This window comes from Vicugna pacos, chromosome 20 (genome assembly GCF_048564905.1).
Source record: "Vicugna pacos chromosome 20, VicPac4, whole genome shotgun sequence".
Taxonomy (NCBI): Eukaryota; Metazoa; Chordata; class Mammalia; order Artiodactyla; family Camelidae; genus Vicugna; species Vicugna pacos.
Genome location: NC_133006.1, coordinates 5593177 through 5619736, shown reverse-complemented (window position 1 = coordinate 5619736; position 26560 = coordinate 5593177). Strand labels below are relative to the sequence as shown.

The following is a 26560-nucleotide window of genomic DNA, read 5'->3' as shown; positions in this document are numbered from 1 at the left end:
CGCCTTCCCTGACCGCTTAGTTCTCTGCGGCCCCTACCCGTCTCAGCCTCCTGTTTTGTGCATGTGCTCCTGTAACACCACGTGGGCCCCCCCCCCCATAATACAGAGCCGGTGATACTGCCCTCGCTGGTTTCCTTAATTCTGCTTGAGAGCTTACAGAGTCACCTTCATGAGAGGTATGCATTATGCGTTTTGCTGAGTGAAGTGGTGTTTTATACCCATGATATTTTGTTGGGTTTTTTTTCCTGCATGAAGTTTCTATAATTTATAAATCGTATCATGACAGTTCTTTTCCCTATAAAACCACTGATTCACAAGACGTGAACCTAAAGGGCTGACCCTCACCCCTAGTCCACGCTTGGTTCTGGGTGATAGTGATGGATTCTCCTTCCTCCACCTCCACAGTGTGGTAATTGTCAACTAGAATTTAGATGAACTACCGACACGTTTTTGAGTCCTTGGAGCTTGCACAAACTGTGCACTCGCTCAGGGCTTTCACTCTCTGTGCAGGTCACTCGTGGCTGGTTGCTAGGCAACCAGGGATAGACGCCACATGTGATATGCACCAACTGATGTTGCTTTTTTTGTTGTTGTTATTAAACCAAATGGTTTCTCATTTTATTACCGTGTCAAAGACATCTGTATACAGGGTGGCAGGTGATGTTTGACACTTCCCATTGTATGAAGTAACCTTGTGGAAGCCTTTCAGGCGTATTGAATTGCTTCTTTTGGCTGTCTAAATGTAACGTGTTTCTTTTGCCTTCCTTTTGCTTAGGCCCCAGTAGAAGAGAATAACACTCTTTGGTTTGAAAGAGTCAAATGATAATCTTGTTAGGGAGAAATAATCATCACTGATTTGCAGAAACTGTATAGTGTAAATCTTACCTAGAGGGGCCAGACAATAGGAGGCTGAAACCGAAATCATGACTAGTTCTGATTTTGTTTAATGCCTCTAATGGTCGAAGAGGAATGACGAATGACGAATGACATTTTAATTAAATTTGTCAATAAAGCTAATTTAGGGGAGGGCACCCAGACCTGTAAGAACTGACGGAGCAATACAGAGAAATCCCCAAGTCATTTTTACAGGACTGAGGCATTCAGAAAGAATCGGTGTGACACTTTGCCAACCTAAGAATTTAGGATATTGCTTAACAGTATATAGCATTTGGAGGACGTAGAAGTGATGTGTCCAGGTTTTCTTAGTTGAACCTAGTTCTATAGTTAGAAGTTAAATTAACCGCAGGAAAACATTTCATCACAGTTTCTTACAGGAATGCAAGCTTATTTCTCATCATTAGTAGCATCCATCCACTCATCAGTAACTGAGTGCCTTTTATGTGCTTGGAATAAAAAAAAGACACAATTTCTGTTCTCAAGGAATTTACAGTTTTGATTTCATTTGAGAGATAGGCACTTAAACACGTTACAACATTGGTAAACCTTTTGAATGGAATTAAACTCAAAGTATATAATTTTATTAATCAAACCGTGTCCCCCACTGAGTTACTTGCCTTAAGTAATGGGGCCGTGACTTGGTTGTTTTGGATTTCCTGCTCCTTAGCACAGAGGTGGCTCCTGGTGACTACTCAGATTGGACCGACCTTTAATCTCACTTGGGGCACGACATTGTCATTAACCGGGAAGGAGAATGCAGAAAGACAAGGGGGTTAGGGAGTGAATATAGCTACTGAGATTGCAGCACGGTGGTTTCAGGTATTTTAAAGTTGAGATGCCCATGGAGCACGTGGAGGGAGTGTTTAGTAAGTGGCTGCATATAGACCTGCAGTTTAAGACTGAGGTTTATATTAGAGATGTTTGCCGGTCACCACTACTTAGGTGGTGGTGAAAATCAGGGGAATGATTGATATCCCTCAGGGAGAGAATGTGGAGTGGTGAGAAAAGGGGAAATGGCCCTGAAGAGAACCCATAGCACGTCGGGGTGTGTGTGCCTGTGATGGGCAGTGATGGAGGGAGAAGATGAGTTGAAAGAGAAACCAGTAAAAGAACCAGGGGAGGACCTTGAATGAAGCAGGAACACAGCAAGGGATCGTGGGGTCAGACATGCTGAGGCAGAGAGTTCACAAAGGAAGGGTGGACACTGTTCACTGCCGTGGGACAGTCGGGTCAGAACTGCTTAATGTCAGCTGGGTTAGGCACACGGGGGCCACTGGTGGCCTAGCCTGCACCTTGCCGTGGTACAGGTTCACGTCTGGTTCCTGAGAGGAGTCGAGGAGGAAGTGAGACACAGTGTGTGTAGGCTGCTGTGGGGGGAGCCGGGAGGGAGCCGGGGCTGTACCCATGCGCTGCACGTTTGAAGTGAGTGTGTTATTTTCCCCACACAACTGGAAAGTTGTGCATGTTTATAGGTTAGGGAGGAATGAGGTCGTGGGAATGTGAGGAAGTAATTGAAGGGGCAGGTATTTACATAGGAGGAGATGAGACCGAGAAACCAAACTGGCGAGTGTACGAATTGCTTTCCCACCTGGCTTTTGAAAGTTCATACTCAGAACAACCCAGTGAGGACGGCAGATGGTCATTTATCATTCTTCCTATTTTAAAATTTTGGGATGGGACCTCAGGAAGTTCCCATTAAATTCCAAAATGCCAGAGGGAGTTTGTGTAAATCATAATTCCTGCTCTCCTCAAACTGCACATCGTTAGGTATGTCATCCAACGGGTTCACGTCTCAGTGTGACGCTGCTGTCATCCTCACATGTCCCTGTGTTTTCTAGGGTGAATTATATAGTGGACTCATTTCCTAACCGGGAGATGTATGGAGGTCTTGGGGTATGTTGCTATGGGTGTAGAAGGTTATTGTAAATACGTATCTTTGCTACCAGGATGGTGGTTCCTGTAGGGTAATATTTACAGAGATGTATTGGACTACAGCAGGTGTTCATGTTAAAGATGGTTCTTCTTGTTGATTGTGTATCCCTTACAAATGTCAGGAGTAAAGAGGCGAGACCAGAGAGGAAAACTTGCAGCCTGCTTCCTACATGTGATGGCTTTAGTTGTGTGAATACGATTTTTTGTCCTTAAAAATAGTGCCTTTCCCCACAGTGTGTGTCTTCCTCTTTGACCTCTCCATCTCAAGATATGAATATTGTTCCCATTTAATGTTTTGCTTTTAATTAAGGAATAATTTCAGGAACATGTGTTTGTTACACTGTTTTCCTCATTTTATTAGCATATTTCAGCACAACAGTAAAATAGAGATCAAAGATGAGACAAGCCAGCAGAGGGAAGTGTTACCTACAGTGAACACTTGGACTGTGTCACATAGATGAACTTGTAATGCACTCCGAGTTTTTTAAACAGATGTTTACATTGGCCTTTATTTGAAAATCATTGGGAATAATGAAAGCATCTTCCATCAGTTAGTGCTCTTACCAGCGATTACTTTGTGATTTTTCCCCCTCTAATGCAGTTCATTTGGTTGACATGTTCATGTTTTTGTTTATTCCTCTAAAGAACATACTGTCACTGATTTTATATCAGAAAGGCGGGCTCTGTAAGAAAGCTTTTCCCAGTATCCATGGTGGACAGTTCTCAGTGTTTTCTTTTTGAACTAGCTCTCTCTTTGAAATCAGAAAATCCATGGGCATTCAGGTGGCCCCTGCTGGCAGTCAGCGCTTTCTCATCGCCTGTTTGCAGGCTGTGGTGTGGCCCTGAGCTGCGCTTACTTCCTTTCCTACACGCAGTGCGTAAGCTTTTAGCTCAGTGGTTATTGTGAAGATGCTCCAGGTGCCCTGTAAGCTGTTAATGCACTAGAACTAATGTATTCTTTTCCATTATGTAATGTCTTTGGCTTATTATTGTTCACATCTGTATTGAGATTGTTTATGCCTTTTTAGAGATGTGCTTGTCAAGAGTCAGCATTTTATTAAAATCAGCCCGTGGTGTTAAGGGCGCGATAAAGGACACTCTGTGTACAAAGGAGCTGGCTGATGTGGGCCTTAAGACAGGACGCTTCTGTACTGCTGGGGAAGGAAGACCAGTTTATACACACACGTAGCCCCCCACCCCCCGCGGCTCTGCTGGAATGGTTGCTGCAGCTTAATCGAGTGAAGACAGAGGAGGTATCTTTGTGTGGATTATGTTACAAGTTTGATGTCATTTTAGTGTTTTTTTGATAAAATTTATAGTCACATTATGTAAAATTTGGAAAAATAGAAGAAACGAATCCTGCCTCAAGACTATAACCACTGCTAGGCTTTTGTTGTAATCTCTCTGCATATTTTCATGTAATTGTAACTTAAATGGTAGACTTTTAAAACTTTCCTTTTCACTTAATCTGAAATTGCATTCCATGGTTCTAATTTTAAGTGACTCTATAGTGTTCAGTTGAGGATAGGCATGTCTATTTTGACTTACCATTCCCATTTTATTGGGTATTTAAGCTTTTTTGGTTGAATAAACCTGTGACGTGGAATTACAGTGTTAGCAGCTTCTGTTCGGCCAGGTGACGTGAAGTGGGGAGAGGAGCTGCTGTAATGGCGTCCTTAAGAAGGGATTGTAGCACAGGAGGAGGTAAGAGCGCAGAGCAGCAGCAGACTGGGTGGTGTGCAGCTTTGAAGATACAGGAGCATCCGTTACCCTGGTGGGAAAGCGCGGAGTCCTTAACACGAGAATCAGTGACTTGGAGGAGATGGAGCTCAGGAGCCTGAATTTTAAACCCTCTTAGTGCATCTAGCAATTTTTGTTGTAGCTCTAACAAAGTGCCACCGATTTAATGGATTAAAACAGCACTCCTTTATTATCCTACCGCTCGATGGGTTAGAAATCTGACATGGGTCTCACTGAGCCCAAATCAGGTTGACAGCAGGGCTGTGGTTCTTACTGGACACTCCGGGGAGAGTCTCCTTCTAAGCTTGTTCAGGTTGCTGGCCAGATTTAGTTCCTCGCAGTGGTGGGTCTGAGGTCCCCATTTCCCTGCTGGTTGTCAGCCAGGGGCCCGTCTCTGTCCCTGGAGGCGGCCCACTTGCCCCTGTGCTTTCCGTGAGCCCCCGGGCCTCTCTCTGTTCTTTGCGTGTGGGTCCCGTCTCAGAGCCCCCGGCGGTGCCTCAGGCCCTTCTGCTTCAAACCGAGCTTCTCCTGCTGCCTCTCTGCCTCCGCCTGAGAAAGCTCTTGGCTTTTACAGGCTCATGTGGTTAGACTGGCCCATGTGGACAACAGGCTCACCTCCCCACCTCGAGGTCCTTAACCTTAATTGCATCTGCACCGTCCTTTTTGCCGCATAACCTGTTTATGGGTTCTAGGGATTAGGGTGTGAGCATCTTTGGAGGCCATCGATCTGCCTGTTACCGTGAGGGTCTTCTCTCGAGGGGTTGAAAACAACTTTTTACATCACTTTTCATCGGATTTACAACAAAACCATCACTCTTAGTTTGAGCAGAATACTAACTTTCCCTGGGTTTTTGTAGTTCGGGTAATCCACTTTGCTAGCTTCACATGTTTTAAAGTTGAAAAAGGGGTTAACGGTGACTTTTACAGAAATATAAGGAAGTACTGATTTTCTTTTTAGCGATACAGAAAGGAGGTAGGAAAGTCTTTGCTGTCTCTTGGACTGGCTTGAGCCAGGGTGAACAGGTACCTCCGTGCCTTTGCAAATAGTGGGCTTTGTAACGAGGTGGTTTGAGTGGCTGTGACTTGTGGAGGGGCTCCGCTGTGAGAGCTGTTTGGTAAATGCATGGCCACAGACCTTTTTAGCATCCTAAGAGTTTGTTTTATTTCTTGTTAATTAAACACACATTACGGGAACCCCTAGTCGGTGCCAGACGTGGTGTTAGGTTCAGAGGTACGTGTTTATTTCTGCTCTTACAGGACTCAGTGTTGATTAGGACGGGGAGTCTTAGCTGATGTGACCGCAGCAAGTTATGATGGCCGTTAGCTCAGCAGAGGGTCGAGACTCCGTGGGCACACAGCAGTGTGTGTCACAGTGTTCTTGCGGCTTGTCCCCAACTAGAAGTTTCAGATTTCTGTTCGCCCTCTGACTCCAGGGTGTCTTAGGGATTTCTGGAATGTGGATGCTATCAGTCTTCCTGAAGAGCAAAGTTTGTGACTTTTACGTTTTGCAAGTAGTTTTATTGTTTGTGGTTATTAAATTTCCTACTCTCTACTCATTGGGTTTCTTTAGAACGCTGATTGTCCTCTGGTTAAGTAATAAAGAAAGTTAGTTATTTTACACTGTGTTTGGCATAAAGTGCTAACAAAGTACAGAACGGTGACGATGCTTCGGGAAGTAACTTTCTTAAGAAGCCAGAGAAAGCCTTGTAGTTAGTGTGATACGTTAGCAGCTAAGAAGTCTTTTGTTTGGTCCTGGGCAGTAGCATTTTCTGTGTTGTTGAAAACATTTCTGTACCTGTGCTGTTCAACTCTGTAGCCGGTAGCTACTTAGGGCTGTCGAATGCTTAAATACGGCTAGTGGGGTTGAAGAATTCAGGTGTGTGTTTGTTTCTTAATGGAGGTACTGCGAATTGAACCCAGGACCTTGTGCAAGCTAAGCACGCCCTCTACCACAGAGCTGTACCCTCCCCTAAGGAATTCAGTTTTTACTTTTATTTTAATTAATTTAAATTTAAATAGCCTTTGTAGCTGATGGTTACCAGATTGGACAGCACACTTCTTTGTCGTGTTTGAAATGCATTTAGATAATCATATATTTTGTAAAGCGTAATAATGGTTTGAGATTCATGGATTCTGGAGCTCCAAATCTGAGGTGGCCGTGGAAGTTGTTATGAGGGCTTGTGGCCATGCAGGGTTGTGAGGCCCCTGAGCCATGACAGCCCCACTCTTCCTTGTGTGGCTGTCGCCTCCCTGTCCCTGAGCCGTCCACCTATGCAGGTGTTGCAGGAAATCCATGGAAGGGGGCACGTGGCATTGCCCAGAGGACACGCTGGGGTTCCTATCCTGGGTCTCTCTGGGCCAACTGGTGCCACATGTGGCATGTGGTAATCTTGTGAGTCTAAATATTTACTTATCCTAGGAAGACTCCCTGACATCACAGACACAGTTCGCCTTCGCTCATTCAGAGGAAGAACAGAACGACGTTTGGTAGACTGGGCCGAGAAAAGACTGCCGAGACTCACCGGAGGGGCAGTGCCCCCTGTAATTTATAACCACTGTTTACAAAGTAGCTCCACGAAAAGATAATACACGGTGCATAAAAAGCCCGCTTGTAATTGAGCGGCCGCGGTGCTTGATGTCGGTCATGCCCACGTCTGCGGGAGGCCACCGGGTGGGTCCCCCCAGGCTGGCTCCAGGTTGCCCAGCTTCCGCCCCACCCCACCCCACCCCCCGGGCTCTGTGATGCTGCCTTCTCTGCGGTGCTCACAGCGGCGCCACTGGCTGCAGCGATCGCTCTTGTACGCTCACTTACTGGCTTGATGTTGGATTGTCTGCAGCGTAAGCTCCGTGGGGACGAGGAATTCGCCCTCTTGTTGGCGACTCTTTCTCCATTACTGTGACAATGGCTGGACCTCAGGGACAGTCCCGAGTGAGTGAACGAATGGGAGAAAACACTCTTGGGTTTTAGAACTTTACCTTTCAGTGAGATTCTTCCTAAGTTACTAAATGTTGAGACTGAATGAGATGGTAGTTTGGATGAAGCCTTGGTGGATTTTCTGTCACTTTCAAGAAAAAACTCTGGTAGAGAAATGCTCTTTGCCTTCGCAGAAGTTCAGCACTGGTTTTGTCTTTTGTCTGGGGGCTTGGGGCTCTCTCTCCTGGAATCGGGAACTAACTGAGGAGGATGGAGGGTACTTCCTGTATCTCAGTGTGACCTCAGGAGGACCCCCTTTTTTTCCTACCCAGTGACCTATTCAAACATTGAAAACATGTATTTAAAAACAAAATGAAACTACAGCTATTACGAACCTTGCTGTTTAGGTCTATGAACGAAAGCCTTAAGCACGGTCCACCATCATTAATGGCGGTAAAGGAGTGTCTAGGAGAGTTATGTAATGTGACCTCTGGGCTGTGACTTGGAGTCATAGTCCTTGCTAGTGGTCCCTTCGTCTCCTTTTCCCCCCAAACCCCCAAACGCTGTGTCCCCGGTTCTCTACTGTTACTAGGGAACAAATGTACGAGAGTAGTCGTAGAGTGCCGTAAACTTGCGATAGCCCATCTCAGAAGCATCCCACTCTGTAAACTGCTCGTGGGGCGGAGAAGACATCCATTCTTGTTCCGTAGTAACTGCTGGGTGTCAGAACTTTATTTCACACCCACCCTACCCTCAGTTTTTCCTAGTCCACCTTTCTTTATTGTTATCGTTTGACCATCCGGGATCAGAACCAAATCAAAACAGCCTGTACTTAGGGGGTCATTATATTACCAGAATATACTAACAATGTAAAGGAATATAACAAGTGTACTCATGAAAACAGAGGCATTTGTTGGGGTCTTTGAGTGTGTATGGTGGAAATACCGATGTCGCGCTGTAGAGTGAGTATCTTATTGGAATGCATGTGTGTATTGCACTTTTTAAATCAGTTTTATTGAGGTGTAATTTACATACAATGAAATGCAGTCATTTTCAGGGTGCATGTCCTTGACTTTTGAGAATTGCAAGGTACAGATATTTTTGATAGAAAAATGAGATGCAACTTTCAAGTCCCTTGCAGCTCACTGGGTTGTTGCAGCTTAGAAATTGAAATAAGTAGTAAAATACGTACCACGTGGGAAAAGATGAGGCCAATGTAAACAAAGAAGAGTAGTGGTCGTGCCATTTGTAGTTCTTACCTGACTCGGAAACCCATGTAATCCTGATTTTTTTATCGGTATCTGAGCCTCTTGGGATCATACAGTTTCTCTCAGTTGTAGAGAAATATAGATCATCATACTGCATGTTGTCCGGTGGTAGTTTTTTGGCGAGAATTTTTCTTACGCAAAATTGAGTAAACTTCATGCTCGTGGAAAAATAATTTACAACAGAATTTTATTGATTGTGTTCTCATTTGGAATAACAGCAGGGCAGATCACCTAGGCCAGCGCAAGTTGGATCCCATTTCCTGAGGAGTTAGCTATGAGAAGAAACTCATTTCAATTTCAGTGGTGACAGCTGTTGAGTGAATTTTCCTGTGATACCCTTCACAGCAGGAAATGATATGTTGTAACTTGGGCTCCCTTGACTTCCTGCACACCCAGCAAGTCCAGACGGCAGGAAGTGTGCTTTCTAAATGTCGGAATAGCCTAGCTTACGGGGACGGAGCATTTCTTTGTAACGTCTGAAGTGGGTTTAAAATTGTGATTGCAAAATTGGTTATATGGATGAGACACAAAACTATTGTTTCCTTTTTTGCAATTTGTTTTTCCATTTGTGCTGTGATTATACCTGACTCTACGTTGTATTGGAACTTGGTCTACTTTTATAGACTGATGAGGGAAATTACAGTCATTTTGAAAGCTGTATTTGCTTACTTTTAAATTTAAGCAAATAAATATGTTTTCTTGATGCAGAGATCAGCTTTGATTGCCTGCGATGCTTTCTTCACTGCTTTTTTATTTTATGCCAGTTTTTGAAATATGGTTAAGTATAGCTGCCAGATAGAAAGGAGAAGCTCGTATTAACCTCTTTCAAGAGTCCTGGGAAATACTGCTAGAGAAAGGAAATGTGTTTTCTATGTTTCTGTTTTATGAACCTCAGAATCTGTCTGTTGGGGGAATGGAAGGCATTGAGATACTCCCAGAGGCTGGGAGGTGGATTCTGTCCAGTCTGGCCCAGGGTCCTGCTGTCATCTGCACTCATGTCCCACCCAGCACGGCTTCTGACAAAGGACAGAAGAATGGACCTTGTAACTCAGTGCTGAGGTGGGCATGCATCCCCAAAGACTTCCAAAAGTCACAGCTTTATCCATCCCCACTTCCAAAAAAAGATTCAAGTTACCTCCAAGCTAATCAGAATTCAAGACTGCTTCCCGAAGACTTTAAATGGCAAACTGCGGCTCAGGGTTAGAGCCTTGACTCCCAAGTACAGTGCTGAGAAAACAAGCCTACTTGCAGTAGGCTTGGGGCCCTTGCTCTTGGCCCCAATGCAGCGTGTTTTCCGCTCATGACCAGCAGAGACTGATTCTAGTGTGGTAAACAAGAGTCAGGGGAGGGCAGGTGGCTTTTCTACAGGCATCCCTGGCCCTCAGGAGAGCCGTCGGATGGCCTCACACCCCTGTCCTCACCCATATGGTGAGTGACCTGTGAGAACCCAAATAGGGGCCACAGGTTTACTTTTCAGTTACTTCAGTGCAATTCATTTTACTAATATCTTATTTCATTCACCCCAAATATTTCAACATATAACCAATATGAAAATTTATTAATGAAATGTTTTACATTATTTTTTCATACTAAGTCTTTGAACTCCAGTGCCTGCTCTATACTTTGTGGACATCTCAACTCTGACAAAGCTTCGTTTCCAGGGCTCAGAAGTCATGGCTGGCTAGTGGCTGCTGTGTGGGATAGAGCAGCTCCACAAAGTGGGGCTCCGTTGAAATCTGCAGGGTTTGAGGCTGTTTGCAGCGTGCAAACTTCCTAAGAGTATAAAGCTTCCAGATCATAAGGTTATTCAAAGACGTCTAAATTCTACTTCAAGATTCAGTATTTTATGTGATAGTATAAAGAAGATAGGAAAGAAATACAATCCCCCCCCCCTGAAATTCAAGGGGAGAAGCTAGTACACGTTAAGAGTAGAGAGAAACAACCACCAACACGTTCAAGTGTAATAAACTGAGGCTTAGATGGTGATGATGACAATTCGAGTGCGAAATACTGTGGTGGACGCCTACTGGCATCTCCTTCGATTCTCACAGCAGCCCTTTAAGAGGGGTGCGTTCATGATCCCTTTTAGGGTCCCTGTGTACCAGGGAGGAAACTGAAAGTAATGAAGAGGTTTTCGCCAAGTTACATGGACAGTGAGTGGAAGCAGACCCATGACCAGTGGATCCTGAAGCCAGTGCTCTGGGTCACTCTGTTCTGCTTGCTCCTTTCTGCTGTTCTGCCTCCGTGATTGCTTTTGGCCATTTGGACTTGGAAAAATGATGCAAATATGGAGGAATGGCAGCCATTTCCTAACATGTTGCAACTATTCCACTACTTCCTGTTCACCTCCCTCAATTTTCATCACTGATGGGGACAGGAGAAAATGATTGGAGAGATAATCACCCCTGAAGGGGTTTTGCCCCCCATTTTGTCCGCTGTGCCCTGTGGCGTGGGTGTCCCCATACTGGAGCTGGTGAAGCCACTCGAGTGGAGGTTTGATGGTCTGCTCTCTGCTGAGCTCGGTGCCACAGCATGGAAAGACTTCCTCCTCCTTACCCAGCTCATCTGGTCGTGAGACCCACAAGTCCACTTTTGTAGAATTCCTTCTTTTTGTTTTCAGCTCTTCTTTGGCAGCTCTCAAAAACAATTCCCCAATTTTTTTAAACACCTTTTTTTTTTGTGGTATGATTCCTGTGAAGTAAACTGTACATATTTCAGATGTACACTTTGATGAATTTTGATAGATGTACACACCCATGAACCCACCACCACAATCAAGATAGCTCACATTTCCATCACTCTCCAAGAGGTGTAATTTTTGAAAGCCCAATTTATCCCTTCCCACCCCCTCTACCCCCGGTAACCATAAGTTTGTTCTCTGTCTATAAGTCTGTTTTAGATAAGTTCATTTGTGTCCTTTTTTCTAGATTCCACATATGGGTAATACGATATGACATTTTTCTTTCTCTTTCTGGCTGACTTCACTTAGAACAACAATCTCCAGTTCCATCCATGTTGCTGCAAATGGCATTATTTTATTCTTTTTTATGGCTGAGTAGTATTCCATTGTGTATGTGTGTGTATGTGTACATCTTCTTTATCCAGTCATCTGTTGATGGACACTTGGGTTGTTTCCATGTCTTGGCTATTGTAAATAGTGCTGCTGTGAACATGAGGGTGCATGTATCTTTTTGAATTATATTTTTATCTGAATATATACCCAGGAGTGGGATTACTGGATCATACAGTAAGTCTACTTTCAGTTTTTTAAGGACCCTCCATACTGTCCTTCATAGTGGCTGCACCAGTTTATATCCCCACCAACAGTGTAGAAGGTTTCAAAAACAATTCCCTGTTGAGACCTCAGTGTTTGCATTGATATTGGTGGTGCATCGAATGGGACTTAAATGTCTCTTGTTTCTACGAAGACCTTTCACGGTCTGCCTTTCACAGATGAGATGTGCGCAGACATCTCTGTTTCTGATTTACCTTTTTACATATCCACTGTGTTTGCATTCTGTAAGTTAGACGTCTGTGTGGTAAGCTGGTTCCATGAGGGTGTGATTAATCGTACCTTCCTGTCTCACTTATCCCCAGCCCTCCTCCTACCCCACCGTGGATTGGTGTCATTGGATTGAAAGTAGAATCATATCAAATTTAGTTACACAGACACGTGTTACAGATATTTCAAAAGTCTCTTCTCCTTTCAGCTTTTAATTTGTTGAAACTGTTAGCTTTACAGTGTTCTATTTACTGTGACTTTTAGCTGTGTTGGAAAAGTAACTGTGCTTACCTCTTACTGTTTAATGAGCGCAATAATGTGGGAGGAAAAAGTTCCTCAGATGTGACTGAGTTTTAATTAAGTTGCAGGCAGGCCTAGTAAACAAATACTACAGTGAGAAAATGCTTGTTATATTTTGTGTACCATTAGTTCTCCTACGGTAGCCTGGATGACTTAGGACCACCGGCTCAAAAGAAAACAAAGGAACCAAGGGCACACACACCCAAGTACCTCTGTGTCAGCAAAGGGTTTGTGACACACAGCTGCAAGCTTCAGTCTTCTTAGAAAATACCGTTATGCACGAGTTCAGGTTTTTAAAGGTTTTAAACTTGACAGAGCCTCACATTTTTATTAAAATGGTGATTCAGCGCTATGTTATTGCAGACGGAGATAGGATTTGTTTTTATTTTCATGGTTTCATGGACCTGCATTGCAGGACCTACATACCCAATTTTAGCTCTTTTTTTCCCCTTTGCCTCTGTTTGACTTTTTGGCCACCTAACCCAACCTCCTCCTCTAGAAACCGTGAGATTTCCTTGGCTTTGCTTATCTCTTTCTGTCTGTCCATCTGACATGTGCGAGCCCTCTGGATCCTGAGGAAAACAGCTGTTTTATTATCCCCAAAGTCACCTCCTTCTCACACTTGTATTTTTAAACCCCTCCAATAACCTCAGTAAACTCAAATCACATGCTCCTGTGAACCTGGTCAAAACTTAAGGATGTTTTAATGCATATAAAATTACTCAGGTACAGTTGATGAAGACATTGGAATAGCCGGGCCTGTGACTTCTCTGTGGTCATTGCATCCCGCTCCTAAGCCTCCAGACGCAGCCCTTCCTTGACTGTGACCTCCCGCACTTCCCCTTCCCCTCCCTGTCCCTCATCCTCCCTGACCAGTGTCTTCCTGTCTTTCAGCCTTTTTGCTGGTCCCGTTGGCGTGGAAGGCTTGTCTCCTCAGCCTCAACTTCTAGTGACACCCAGGGCCCTGTGCCTTGTCCCCGCACGCTCCCTCTTCGTGACATCTCGGGGCTGCCTGCGGCTCTGTCTTCCCCTTCTTGGGCCGGGCGTGCTCCCTGTGGCCTGGCCGTGTCACCCAACTCTAGTCCTGCCATGGGGGCCAGATCCGGGCCCCGCCCCGTGGTGTGATTCTTCCTTGGTCCCCGAGATGCTTAATGAGTGCACGCAGAGGGGTTGAGGAGCCCCACTCTTGAAAGCTTTCTTCTTTTTAGGGTGATTAGAAAAGGACAACCACTGGGATTTAGGAAAGGTCTGTTATAGAGAGTCTGACAGTCTAATGGCATTTAAAAAAATAAAGTTTTGGGAGGGTGGGAATAGCTCAGTGGTAGACAGAGCACATGCTTAGCATGCACAAGGTCATGGGTTCAATCCCTGGTACCTCCATTATTAAAAAAAATCAGAACCTTTATAAAAAATTTTTTTTCCCTCGGTTTTGTGCATTTGTATAGTCCTGTTTGGGGAGTGAAGGTGTTTATTTTGCTTTTTGGGGGAGGGGGATTAGGTTTATTGATTGATTGATTGATTGAAGTCTGAGGATTGAACCCGACCTTGTGCATGCTCAGCCTGCGCTCTATCGCTGAGCTAGTCCCACCCCTTCTTCCGCTCTTCCAATGCGACGTAGTTGTTTCATTTTGCAAGCACACACTATATCCCTTCACAGCTCAGTATCTTCAGACAGTCTTGTGTTATGACTGAATACGCGTTGAAGCACATCTGTCGTTTTCCCTGCTTTTCTGGCTTTTTGGTGACTTGAGGAAATGATAGCATTTTACCGTTAGTGCCTTTCACCTGCTACTCTGGCAAATAAAGGATGGGTTATACAGACAGTATGTGAGTAAATCACTGCACTTGCTCTTCCCCGACCACCCAGGTTCACGGGGAGCAATTGACGCTGAGTTGGACTTGCCTTTTTTCTTTTCCACTTGTGGCAAATTAGTGGCTAAACGGAGAATTAGAGAAATTAAATCTGCACTTTTCAGGATTCTCTGATTAATCAAAAATTCCTTTTTATTGTTGGCAAATTTCGTGGCCCATTGAAATGTTCTTTGGGTTGCTGTACTGAAAAAAAACATGGCATTTGTGTTACATCTCAATTTCTTCTTTCATGGAAGTTTAGAAGCGGGAAAGCTTTTATGCCCACTAAATCCCCCTTGTCAAAATGTACATCAGCGACAGTGAGTGTTTCTCCAAATAAAGCTGTGATTATTTAAATAATAATCACATGCTGAGCTTGTGTGTGTGTAACCAATTAGAAACGGTTTTTGCTGTTAAGAATTAATTTTTCTAGGGAGGGAGGTTATAGCTCAAGTGGTAGAGTGCATGCTTAGCATGCATGAGGTCCTGGGTTCAATCGTCTGTGCCTCCATTTAAGAAAAAAGTTAATTAATTAATTAAACTTAATTACCTCTTCCTTGACCCCCCAAAATTACTTTTTCTATGTTTCCCCAATACAGTGATTAAGAATGTTCGTTCATAACATCGATCTATTTTTTTAATTGTAAAAACAAGACTGTTTCGGCAGTTCACCGTGTCTTTTTGCTCATCGGTGTAGCCGCTGCGCTCACTTGGAAGCGGTCTGATAGCAGCGAACACCAGATCTGAGTGTGGTAGAGTGTGCCCCACCCCCTGTCCAGGGCGCCGCCATCAAGCTCCTCTGCTAACATCCCTTGGTGCTTCCAAAGGCCAGAGGTCCAGTTTCACGAGCTAATGTGAATTGTTCCGAAGGGTTTCATTCTCTGATGGCAACACTATTTGTTTCTTTCTCCGTCTGCTGCGGGCTTCTACAAAAACTTCTCTTGCCTGGAATATCGCAGTATCTTTCCAACTGATTTCCCGTTGTTCCTTTCCCAAGCATAATCCTGATGGTGTGAACTCTTGCCCCAAATCTTTTTGCGGTTCTTTACTGCCCATAGACCATCGGATACAGTGCTTCTCATGGTTTGCCTTTCTTGTGTCTGAAAATTCTCCCCCCACGTTGGCTTCATCTACCCCTAACTAGCTCAAATATGCATTAAATAGCTGGGCTGTACGTCAGCCAAGACGTAAGTTAGCCCTTCTGGTCATGGGTGACAGGCGGAGGAATCGCATTCCCAGTTCTCATGCCCGAGCGCTTCATTTCCATCACCTTTCCTCCCGGGGGTTCCGCGCTTGCCCTGACTGGGCTGGCTGGTAGCCATCTTCCTTCTAATAATATTTTTAGAAGTATGGTGTCTGTAGTTACCTTACATCCTCCCTGTAGTTATTTATACCCAGTAAATTCTTTATTAATCATTGCTACTCTTCTATTTTTTACTTTTTTTCTTGGAATTTAGCCCTTTTACACATTACTGGAGGAGGGCATTGCTTGTTTGTTTGCTTTTGAGGGGAAGTAATTCAGTTTATGTATTTATTTTTATGGGAGGATTGAACCCAGGACCTCGTGCATGCTAGGTACGCGCTCTACCACTGAACTGCACCCTCCCTCTCTGTTGCATGTTCTGTCAGAGCCTTGAGGAGCAACCGTTTATACCGCTGCTCAGGCAAACATGTGTCCTCTTTCTGTATCTTCTCTTTGTACTGAGTCCACTGCAGCTATCTGGGCTGAGAAACCTATATGCTCAGTAACACTAGAATCATGTTTGTACATCATTTTACCATTTATAGAGAGGACTTCTGTGTTTGTTAATCTTGTCGAGTTGGAAGATGGTGATCAACTTCTGGCCGAAGAGGCCTAAGCTTGTAGGGGCCAGCGCCTCCCAGCTGGGAGAGGACTCCATGCTGCCGCCCTTCCCTCCCTGGCCCTCCCCTCCCCCGCCCCCTACACTTACTGGTCAAGACTGCAGTCGCTTTGTGTCCTGGAATGTGCTTTGCTGGTTTTAATTACCACTTTGAATATATTATTTCCTTTGATTTCCCCAGCGTGTCTGCCAGTCAGGCAGGCCTGGCATCACTAGTGCCATTTTACAAATGAGAATAGTGCAAGCTGCCACCGTTTGCCAAACTAACGATTTAAAAGACAGAAGTAAGAGCAGGCCTTCAGACTCCTCCCTATGCTGTTTTCATCGCCCCATGTGTAAGAGATCCCGGCAGCTAAACAGTCGTCTGGTTGTGTCCGACATTAAAATGTAAGATATTAAAGCTAAGCGGCAGCTGTTGGTTTAACTTGGCGTCAGCTCTGTGCCACGGCACTGCTGTGATAAAAGGAGCGGGCAGAGCCCGGGGAGACGCTGCCCCAGGTCTGTGCCCAGAGCAAGAAGTAACAGCAGCGTGAGAAGCCGTGCCTGGGCCGGGTCGTCCGTGTCTCTGGCATTCCACTCATCCTGCTCCCAGTGACTCTGAGGCCCTCTTAGCCCGTGGAGGGCGGGCTACAGAGAGGGAAATCTACGCTTGTGACAGCCCCCTGGCCAGCGGCTGCAGCGTCCCAAGGTAGGCCGTGGTTCCGCTTCATAATCCAGGAACCCATTGTTCAGTCAGTGACTTTGACTGGAAACAACAGCCTTTCTACAGAGCATCTTGAGAGCATGTGTTTTTCAGCATAAAGAATCTATACTTAACATACCTAGCAGACAGCAAGTGGAGCATCTGGAATTCTGTGCACCTGTAGTGGTACCTTATTTCAGAGCTCCCCTCTCGCCATGGCGTCTGCGTGAACCAGGATGTGGTCGTGGCCTTCTGTGTGCCGGTGCGCCTCCCCTTGTCTGATCCGTGTCGGTACTGATGGAGTTGGATGTGGGTGTGGAGTTGTGTCAAGGGGATGAAAATGTGCCCAGGTGGATGTATGCCGTGTTTTAGTTCTCATTTCTAAAGAATTTAGCAGGAAGTATATCCTCGAGGGGAGAATGGCAGGGGATGGTGAACAAACAGCAAGCTGGGAGTCAGGAAGTTTGAGTCCAGTGAGATTGTAACGTTTGAAAACAAGGCACACAGTGGTGAATGGTGAGAGGGGAGAGGCTGAGTTTTTGGAGACCAGAATGAATGGGTTGCCTTCCTGTTTGAAAAATTATCAAGTACTTGCCATTAATGTATCAAGAAAGAACAGTACGATTGCACTGCTCACCTGCTCTCTGATCTAACAGCTTCCTCATTTCTCAGATGTAAAATAAACATGCTCTCTGGGGTTGCCGTGAGGGTGTAATGAGAGGAAATAGATACGGACTCTTTGCACATGTAAAGGGCTGTTCCGATGTCACTTGTTTTAATGAATAGTGATTACTGTATGTCAGGTCCTTTGACAAAAAATATTTCGATCCAGACGTCCTGACAGCAGGCGCTGTCATCTCTGTCTGACAGGCAGGGAGCCTGGGGTACAGAGAGCGAGGTGACCTACTCAAGGACCTACTGAGCGGTGGCCCCGGACGTCAGCTCCAGGCTGGTCTCAGCTCGGCCACCGTGCTGTTGATAAGGGGTCAGTGGAAGAGGCTGGACCTTCAGCAGTGGTTTGCATTGTGCGTCCACTGGAACTGGGGTCCAGGAGGCCCAGATGAGCGCTGTGTTTCTGTGTCATCAATACCGTATAAAATCCCTTTCAAACACCTGGCTGTGTTTCTCCTAAGGTTTGTATATAAAGTGTTCTCTCATTGTGGCTTTATATCAGAATGAAACGTTTCCTTTGAAGTGATCAAACTATGTTTTACAGATCCTCTTTTAATATTTTGTTCTTTTTATTTTCAGTCATTCCTACACTGGTCAAGATTACAGCACCCAGGGGAACGCCGGGAAGATTTCTTTAGACCAGATCGATTCGGTAAGCACCTCATCCTTTTAAACTTAGACCTCTGTCGATGGCGTCAGCACAGATTTTCTTCAACCAAAGATTATTTTGGGTGGGGAGATGGGAGAGAACATCATTCCATTGCTTGCCGTTCATTTTTAAAGGAAATCCGGTGTGCTACACGTAGGATTTTTTTTTTAATCATAGAAAAACCAAACAGTCTGAAAATTATTTGTAGTCTGGTAAAGACAGAACTTAATTATTTTTTCAAAGGGGGATTCTTTTTAGTAATGATAGCTAAATAGTAGCTGTGTGTTTGTATTTAAATAGTATATACATTTAGAAAAGGAAGAATGGGAAATACTGGGGCTATCAGCTTGCCAGGGCTGCCATAACACAGTAACCGCAGGCTGGGGGCCGTAAGCGACAGAAACTTCCTTTGTCACAGTTCCGGAGGCGAGAGTCCCACGATCCGAGGCCTCTCTCCTTGGCGTCTAGGCGGCCGCCGCCTCCTCCCCGCACCATGTCCTCTGGGGCCTTTCCTCCTGCTCCCACCTCCCTGGGTCTCCTCCTCTGCTCAAGGGTGCCCGGCTCACTGGACCAGGGCCGCAGCCCCGTGGCCTCACGCGGCCTTCATTTCCTCCTTTCAGGTCAGGCCCCACCTCTGAGCACAGTCACGTTCTGAGGTCGTGGGGTTGGGACTTGGGCACGGAAGCTTGGGGAGGATTCGATTCATTCCATAACACTAGGTGCAGGCTCCCCGCCTCGGGCTGCTGCTCCATCAGTGGGCGGCGCATTTCAGCATCACTCCATGGTTCCATAGCAGAAAGAAAGAGCGGCACACTTGACTCTGCTTCTGATTTGTAGAATTTCCCTTCGGTACGTTGTAGAATTTCTGCTTTACTCATCAGAGGGGAACTAAATAAGCCATTAATAATCTTTGTTTAGACATTTACCAAATTATTTACAATAGATTACAAATACACTGAGATTAAAAAAAATACACTGAGACTTTAATGTTTGGAAGCAAGACATAACAGTGGTGAGTGAGGAGAGACCATGAGTCTTTGGAGACCAGAATGAATAGGTCGCCTTCCTATCTGAATAATTATCATCAAGTGCTTACTGTTAATGTATCTAGAAATACCTGTAGGATTGCCCACCTTGTACACTTGGTTTGAAATTTGTTCCCAAGAATATCCCACCCTTTACTTTTTTCAAATGGTTGTTTCAGCACTTCCTCCCCTCCGTATCATTCGTGTTTATGTTACCTTATGAATGGTTGGAGGTTGATTCTGTTCCTAGTCTTCCCAGGGTGTTTTCCCATTCACAAGCAAATGGGAATTCGGCTGGATACTGTGGGGAAACATAGAAGAATAATCACTAATTCACTTGGTGAATGTATATTGAGCCCAGCAAGTACATACCAGCCACTGTGCTGTGAATGTGGAGGTGAAAAAAACTGAAAATGCCCCTACCTTTGTGAGCCTTACCTGAGGGAGGCTGAAAAGATAGTGAATAGTAAATGAGCAACCTAATTATAAAGCATGTCAGGTGCGGTGGTGACATCTCCACTCTGCCTGGGACTTTGGGCCACATGACAGAGATATGTCTGTATCTGGACGTCTTCCAAATAGTGTCCCTACTGCATCATCCTCACGACAGCCTGTCATTAGCACACCCTTCAGCACCCTCAGTTTATTCTCCAAATGTTCCCTCTAGATTTTTCTTCTAACTGAAATCTGGCTCCTTCAGGGATACTGTCTCCTCTGTGGCCCCTTCAAGCAGTGGCCGCTTCCCCCCCACACCCCGTGTAGTTATGGGGTGAATGTATTCATTGGTCCACATCACCACTTCCAAACCATCTCTCTGCCTTCCGCTGCTGTGCCAGCTCCTGTGAGCCCTGGTGGTCACATCCTACCACCTGGTAGGTCTCCGTGGTGCTGGCACTGCCCACCCTGTCTCAGGTCGGGGCCTCTGCGCGGACACGACTCCTGATGTTGTCCCTGGGCCCGGCAACGTCCCTAGGGATAACTGTGGAATGTGACTCAGCAGTACAAAAGGAGCGAGCTGTTGATACCTGCAGCAACCTTGATGAATTTTGTGGGACTGATGCTGAGTAAAAAAGCCAATGTCAAAACATCACACACTGTGTGATTTTATTTATATAACACTCTTGAAATGACAGAATTATAGAGATGGAGACAGATTAGTGGTTGCCAAGGGTTAGGGGATGGTGGGAGGTGGCGTGCAGGGTTCAGAAGATTGAGGTTATAAAAGGGAAACACGAGGGGTTCTTGTGATGGTGGATGCATGAAACATTACATACCCAGAAATGGGCACATGAGCAGCTGAGAAAATCTAGGACTAGAGGATTGTGTCAACATCAGTGTCTTGGTTGTGATAATATACTATGGTTGTGCAAGATGTTACCTTTGGGGGAAACTCAGTACATGACATCTCTCTGTATTACTTCTTACAACTGCACAGAAATCTATAAGTTATCTTGAAAGAAGAAGTTTAATTAAAAAATTAAAAAAAAAGAAATAGGTGAAATGCATTTTAATTATGTATTTTATTTAGCCTAATATATCTATCTAAGTGATAATATCTAAAATGCTATCATTTCAACCTGTAATCTCTATAAAAATATTAAATAGTTCATCTTTAATCACAGAGAGACGATCATACTTGCTTATGGTTTTTGTTTTTACTCCAATTAGACTGAATTTACAATTTGCAAATTAAATTGACTTTGCAACAGACTGTGTGGGGGACCTGATAAATCTCCACCTAACAAAGCACTCTTTTTTTCTTGTAGCTTTCTACCAAATCCTTCCCGCCTTGCATGCGCCAGCTGCACAAAGCCCTGCGGGAGAATCACCACCTTCGTCACGGGGGCCGCATGCAGTACGGCCTCTTCCTGAAGGGCATCGGCTTGACCTTGGAACAGGCTTTGCAGTTCTGGAAGCAAGAATTTGTCAGAGGAAAGATGGATCCGGACAAGGTAATTATGAAAAATCAGAGCAGTAGCTTAAATTGTAATTTGGTCTGAAAACTAAAAGGTTTGTTTCTGGAATACGCCCCTGAAATGTCGTTGAAGGTTCTAAAAGGTTTTCACTGGGGCAAAAAGAAGCTCACATATGAAGCTAATAGCTGCCACACAAACGATTGGAAGGCTAACTTAATTCGTAGGGCAAGATTGAAGCAGTAGCGTAAGATACAAAGTAAAGCTTGAACGAAGTCTTCTCCTCCCGTAGTCGTTATAGCGGAATTGCTGTCTGCGTTATATTTCTGTAGGAATGTGTGTGTGTGTCTGCCTTCCTGTCTGTCTGTCTGGCTCCCTGTATTTCTGTCTATATATAATATGTATACACATGTATCCATACACGCACATATAATGTTATTTTCAGGACTAGGAAATACTGGGAACAAATGAAGTGAAGACAATTCAGGATGCATTCTGTTGTGTCATGGAGAACCTTTCACAGAGAGTTTTTAGACAGACATTTATCACTGTAAACCTGAGAGCTGTTTCTCGATCTGTTCGTCGTACTCAGATTCCCACTCCTGTTCCTTGTCTCTCTTTAAGAGTACTAGCTGATCACCTTTTATTTTGGAAATAAGGATCTCTTGTCCCTTCTATGCCATGGCACTGTGGTATGAAGTCAGTTTTTTATTGTCTATTTCTTGGTTTGCTTCTTTCCTGGGAGAGATGAATGATAGGACAGAGGATATTTACCGAGTGATGTTTATAATGACACTTTGTTATGTCTTGTATCAGTTTGCTAGGGCTGTGTAACAAAGTACACGGACTGGTTATCTAAACAGCAGGACTGTGTTCCCCAGCTGTGGAGGCGGAAGTGCAGGTCCAGCTGTGGGCAGATTCAGTGTCCCCCCAGCCTCTTTCCTTCTGGGCTGTGTCCTCATGTGGCCTTTTCTCTATGTCCACTTCTCTGGTGTTTTTTCCTCTTCTTAGAAGGACACCAGTCCTGCCCACTGTTACGACCTCATTTAACTTTAAGTACCTCTCTAAAGGGCCCAATACATAGAGTTAGGGCCTCAAGATATGAATTTTAGGATGCAGTTCAGTCCATAACACAACTCTAGCTTTATACTTTTTAAAAAATAGTTCAGCCTCTTTTATTTATAATATATTATAAAAAGGCTTACAGATTTTTACGGATTTGTTTTAAAACCTGTCTTCATTGATAATTAAGCTCTGTCCTCTGGGCATTGACTGCCTGATCAGTGACTGTCTCTTTCTCCCAAGTCCCTTTGCTTGGTCTGTTGCAGGCTTTTATTTAGTTGTCTTTTTTTTTTTTTAATATTTTGAATACTTTTCTGTCTAAGTTTATGCTTGATGTTGGAAGGGAACTTGTCTGTATTATAAAATTATCTAAAACTGTATGTGTTCATTTTTGTCACTGTCTTCCAGAGTATAAATATTACAGTAGCATGTCCCTAGATACCTTTTATTAAGGAGAAGCAATTTTTTATTACAGTCTACAAATTCTTGTGTTCTCTGATAGCCATTTTTTAAAAGTTTGTATAGTCAGTTACAGTGTGTCAGTTTCTGGTGCACAGCGTCATGTTTCAGTCATCCATGTACATACAGAAGTATGGAGCGCTTCATGAGTTTGCGTGTCACCATTGCACAGGGGCCATGCTAATCTCTGTATTGTCTCAGCTTTAGTATCTGTGCTGCCGAAGCGAGGGCTCTGGTAGTCGTTCTGGACTGGTAGTAATGTGACTGTGGAAGCAGCTGAAGTTTCTGATGCACATGTTGAGTTGTTTTTTATTAGGAATTCGATGTACTAAGTCCCTCTGTTTTGTGAAAAGTAGTCATCTGTCTACAGAGTGCTTCTTCAGGGCTGTTAGTTTGGATTGGTTATTTTTCTTTTCTTTCAAAACTATTTTCAGACTAGCATACAGACTCCAGGAGATGGTATTAATGATACATAGAGGTACCGCCTTATATGGCTCCTGGTTACTTGTTCACAGATTATGCTCTTACAACTTTTGGCACTTAACCATATTTATTGTTTGATTATGTATTTATTTATTACCTGTCACCTACAATTAGAATAAAACTATAGAGAAGCAGATAGCCTATCTTTCTTGTTCACTGCTGTGTGTGCAGGCACCTGGAACATAAACTCATAGTAGGAACTTAATAAATGTTTATTGAATGAGCTAGATCATAAGTCCCCATAAGTACACAGAAAACTAGAAAATTTGGTCAACTTTTCCCAAATTCCTTCATGAATCAGAGCACGGTACTATACAATTATTTGTTAACGTGCTGTCATTCTATTTATAGTGAACTTGAAGCTGAATTAAACCAAGAATTTTAGTATAGCCTGAAATTTGCAGAAGTTGTTGATTTCATAATTTGAAGGGGTTTCTCATCATTGACTTGCCCGGGGGCCCATGACGTAAAAGGCGGTCCTAGTAGAGGACAGGGCTTCTAGTGTGCTGTCTTATGCGTGGTCCGCTGGTCAGAAATTGCAGGTCTTGTTTCCCCTGCTGTATTAGGAATAGAATATACCCTGTATTGATCTACCCTCATTGAACTTTGTGCACATCATCTATATCACTGTTAACCAGCTTATAGTATTTTTGTTGGCACGTGTGTCTTAAGAGTGACTTTTGAGCTACTTGAATGCAGGGACTAGGATTTTTCCGCTGTGGGTCCTGGGGGCTTAGCACCAGACCTGGCAGCGACTAGGTGTTTGCTGGGTATGTGGTGACTCCTGCCAAAGTTTAAACAGTGGCTTTCAGTATGAGAAAATAAATTCTTTTTTTCCCTCCTTTTTAGATAGAAGTACATTTTTGACAAACTGTAAAATATTAGTAGTTATTTTAGCAGCTAGCCAGATCTGTTGTCTTTCATGTATTTTTCTAAATCAGAATATAGGTTGGAAGAATATACAAACATGTAAGAAATGGTAACCAATTATCATCATTATCATTTAGTGAAATACAGTATATACTTAGTTACTAATATTTAAATAATATATTAGTCAAGTTATGATTCTTATTAAAAGTGCAGAGAAGTATGGGCACGTGTGTGTGTGTGTGTGTGTGTACACGTCCGTGCATATTCCATCAGTCAACACACTGCCCTGACTAGAGTTACTGCAATAAAAGCCCAGCCCTTATTTATGAGAACTTCACAGTCTCCTGGGAAAAAACAGGTGACTAGAAATACACAAAGCCAGTATGAGGTGGTCGTGGATTCTGGCAGAGCAGAGGAGGGGCTGACAGGAGTAGCTGCGGGGTGTGTCCCTGAGTGAGGAGGTCCCACTTGGCAGGTGAACTTAGGGAGTTTGCTGGGGAGACAAGGGGATTCCACGTGGAGGGGGGCGGCGTTTTGCAGGGACCTCAGATGAGAGAGTGTGGCCCATCTTGGAGCTGGCGGGAATCTGTGTAATTACGTGATTACCAAAGGCAGACGGATTAGATGAGTGGGCCAGCAGGAAGTGGTCTTTCTGAACAGATGACTGCCAGCCAGGGTCAGCGGTGGAGGCTCGTTGATAACTTCAGAGATACATAATTTCATAACTCTGAACATTTACTAGGATTGTATAGTGAATCTGGGATGTTACGGGAGTTAACTGACAGAAAGAAAGTAGTATGAACAAGGTTTCCACTTACTCCATTTAAAATAGTTCAAATGAACTCAGCATGTTTAAATACAGATTTTTAATTATATGGACCAACATTGGGTTTTTAAAAGCATTTTTTAACCAAATAGATTAAAATCTGTTAAAATAATAGGGTGAATTGAGAGATAGAAGTAACTCGAAAACAGTTTACACAACAGGATGAAAAGGAGAGGTTTGGTGGGTGCCGTGGCGTCAGGAAGTTGTTAGAGGGTTGTGTTAGAGGAGGTGTGCTGACCGTCAGTCTGGGATCAGGACTCGTAGGAAGTGAGACCGTAGATTAGCAGAGAGAAGGGATGACAGCACAGGGACAGGGAGCCAGGCGAAGGCAGGCAGAGCACGCCCACGTGTGATTTTATCCTCTTTCCGTGACTTCTTGTTGCACACTCACCACGTCTGTATTTTTGTCAGCTGGTGTGGGGGTTGTGATCATCGGTGATTGTCATTTTTAAGTCTCTGCTTTCAGACTTCTCTGTGGACTTGACCTCGTCACTATATTTAAATACCAATTTTATTTGGATACACATTGTGCTAGAGGGTAAGGGATTTTAGTATTAAAATGTCAACCATTTCTGGAGAACGTTCTGTTGTTATGAACGATCTTGTAGCAGACTAATTGCTTTAGGGTATACCTTACTCCCAAAATACTAGTTTCATAATAGAGGCTTTTTATTCCTAGACTTAATTGTATCAAGTATAAATATTTATGATATATTAAAAATGTAACAGTAAAGTTTTATCGGTTAACTTTTGTCAGTGAGGGTTGGGGACATTTGAAAATTGCACTTAAGTGTCGGATAGGATTCTTTGGATTTGTTACTGATTCTATAAGAGGAATTCAAAGCTTTGAATGTCTAATTTCCTGAATAATTCTGAGATTTCTGAAATAAATGCATCTTTGCTTTATGCAAACAAAATATATTTAATTAATCATAGTGCAATTTTATGCACGCTTTTCTTAGTTGAAGTTATTTACATGCTGGTCTACCCGAGAAAAAGCCTCACCCTGTGTGCAAGAGATAAAATTAATCAAACCTCTATGGAAAGCAAGAAAAAACTTACCACTAAAGTATTCTTTCACTTGGAACTTGGATATTTAATCACTTCAGCCATGAGCTTTGTTAAGAATTAAATTGGACCAGATAATTCTTCTAATAAATTCAAAGCAATGTGTCCTGTTAATCAGAGTGCTTGTAGCATTGTTGTCCTGAATTTGTTTTGACCTGGCCCTATTGGACGTGAAACACGCCACAGATCAAGTCCGTGTCGTGTAGTTGGACTTCATGTCCCTGGTGAGAATGTACCTGAGGTCTGCTACGTGCTCATATAATTGGGTCAAGCGGCATTTAGCGCTGTGCAAAAAGTGTTTATCTTTTGTCCCAGAATCCAGCCAGCTAGGACCTGCATCAGTAGAAATTGGCTGCCTGAGGATTGCATATTTGGCTGGCGGGCTGTGCATATACGAAGCACATTTATCACTGGGGCTTTCTTTTTAAGACCAGCTGTTCTCCCAGGACCCAGACCAGCCATGTCAGCTTCAGCACGACCTGGGAATTTGTCAGAAATGCTGACTCTCTGAATCAGGCTCCAGAGGCGGGTGGTTTCACAAGCCTTCCAAGCGAAGGTGAAACTGACTTCCGCTGAAGACTGAGA

General features: G+C 44.0%; 1 protein-coding gene and 1 non-coding gene across 3 annotated transcripts in view; one reads left to right on the top strand and one right to left on the bottom strand.

Moving 5' to 3' along the window:
- The window catches only part of PRIM2 (DNA primase subunit 2), a 215376-nt gene that overhangs the window by 123375 nt on the left and 65441 nt on the right, over window positions 1-26560 (top strand). For both annotated transcript variants that reach the window (XM_072944748.1, XM_072944747.1), the window contains exons 9-10: window positions 18200-18272; window positions 21061-21246. In XM_072944748.1, the coding sequence (XP_072800849.1) occupies window positions 18200-18272; window positions 21061-21246 (259 nt within the window). The remainder of the gene's footprint in view (window positions 1-18199; window positions 18273-21060; window positions 21247-26560) is intronic.
- LOC116284765 (U6 spliceosomal RNA) lies at window positions 22856-22959 on the bottom strand. The gene has a single exon (XR_004194429.2). It is a non-coding gene; the product is annotated as a U6 spliceosomal RNA (small nuclear RNA).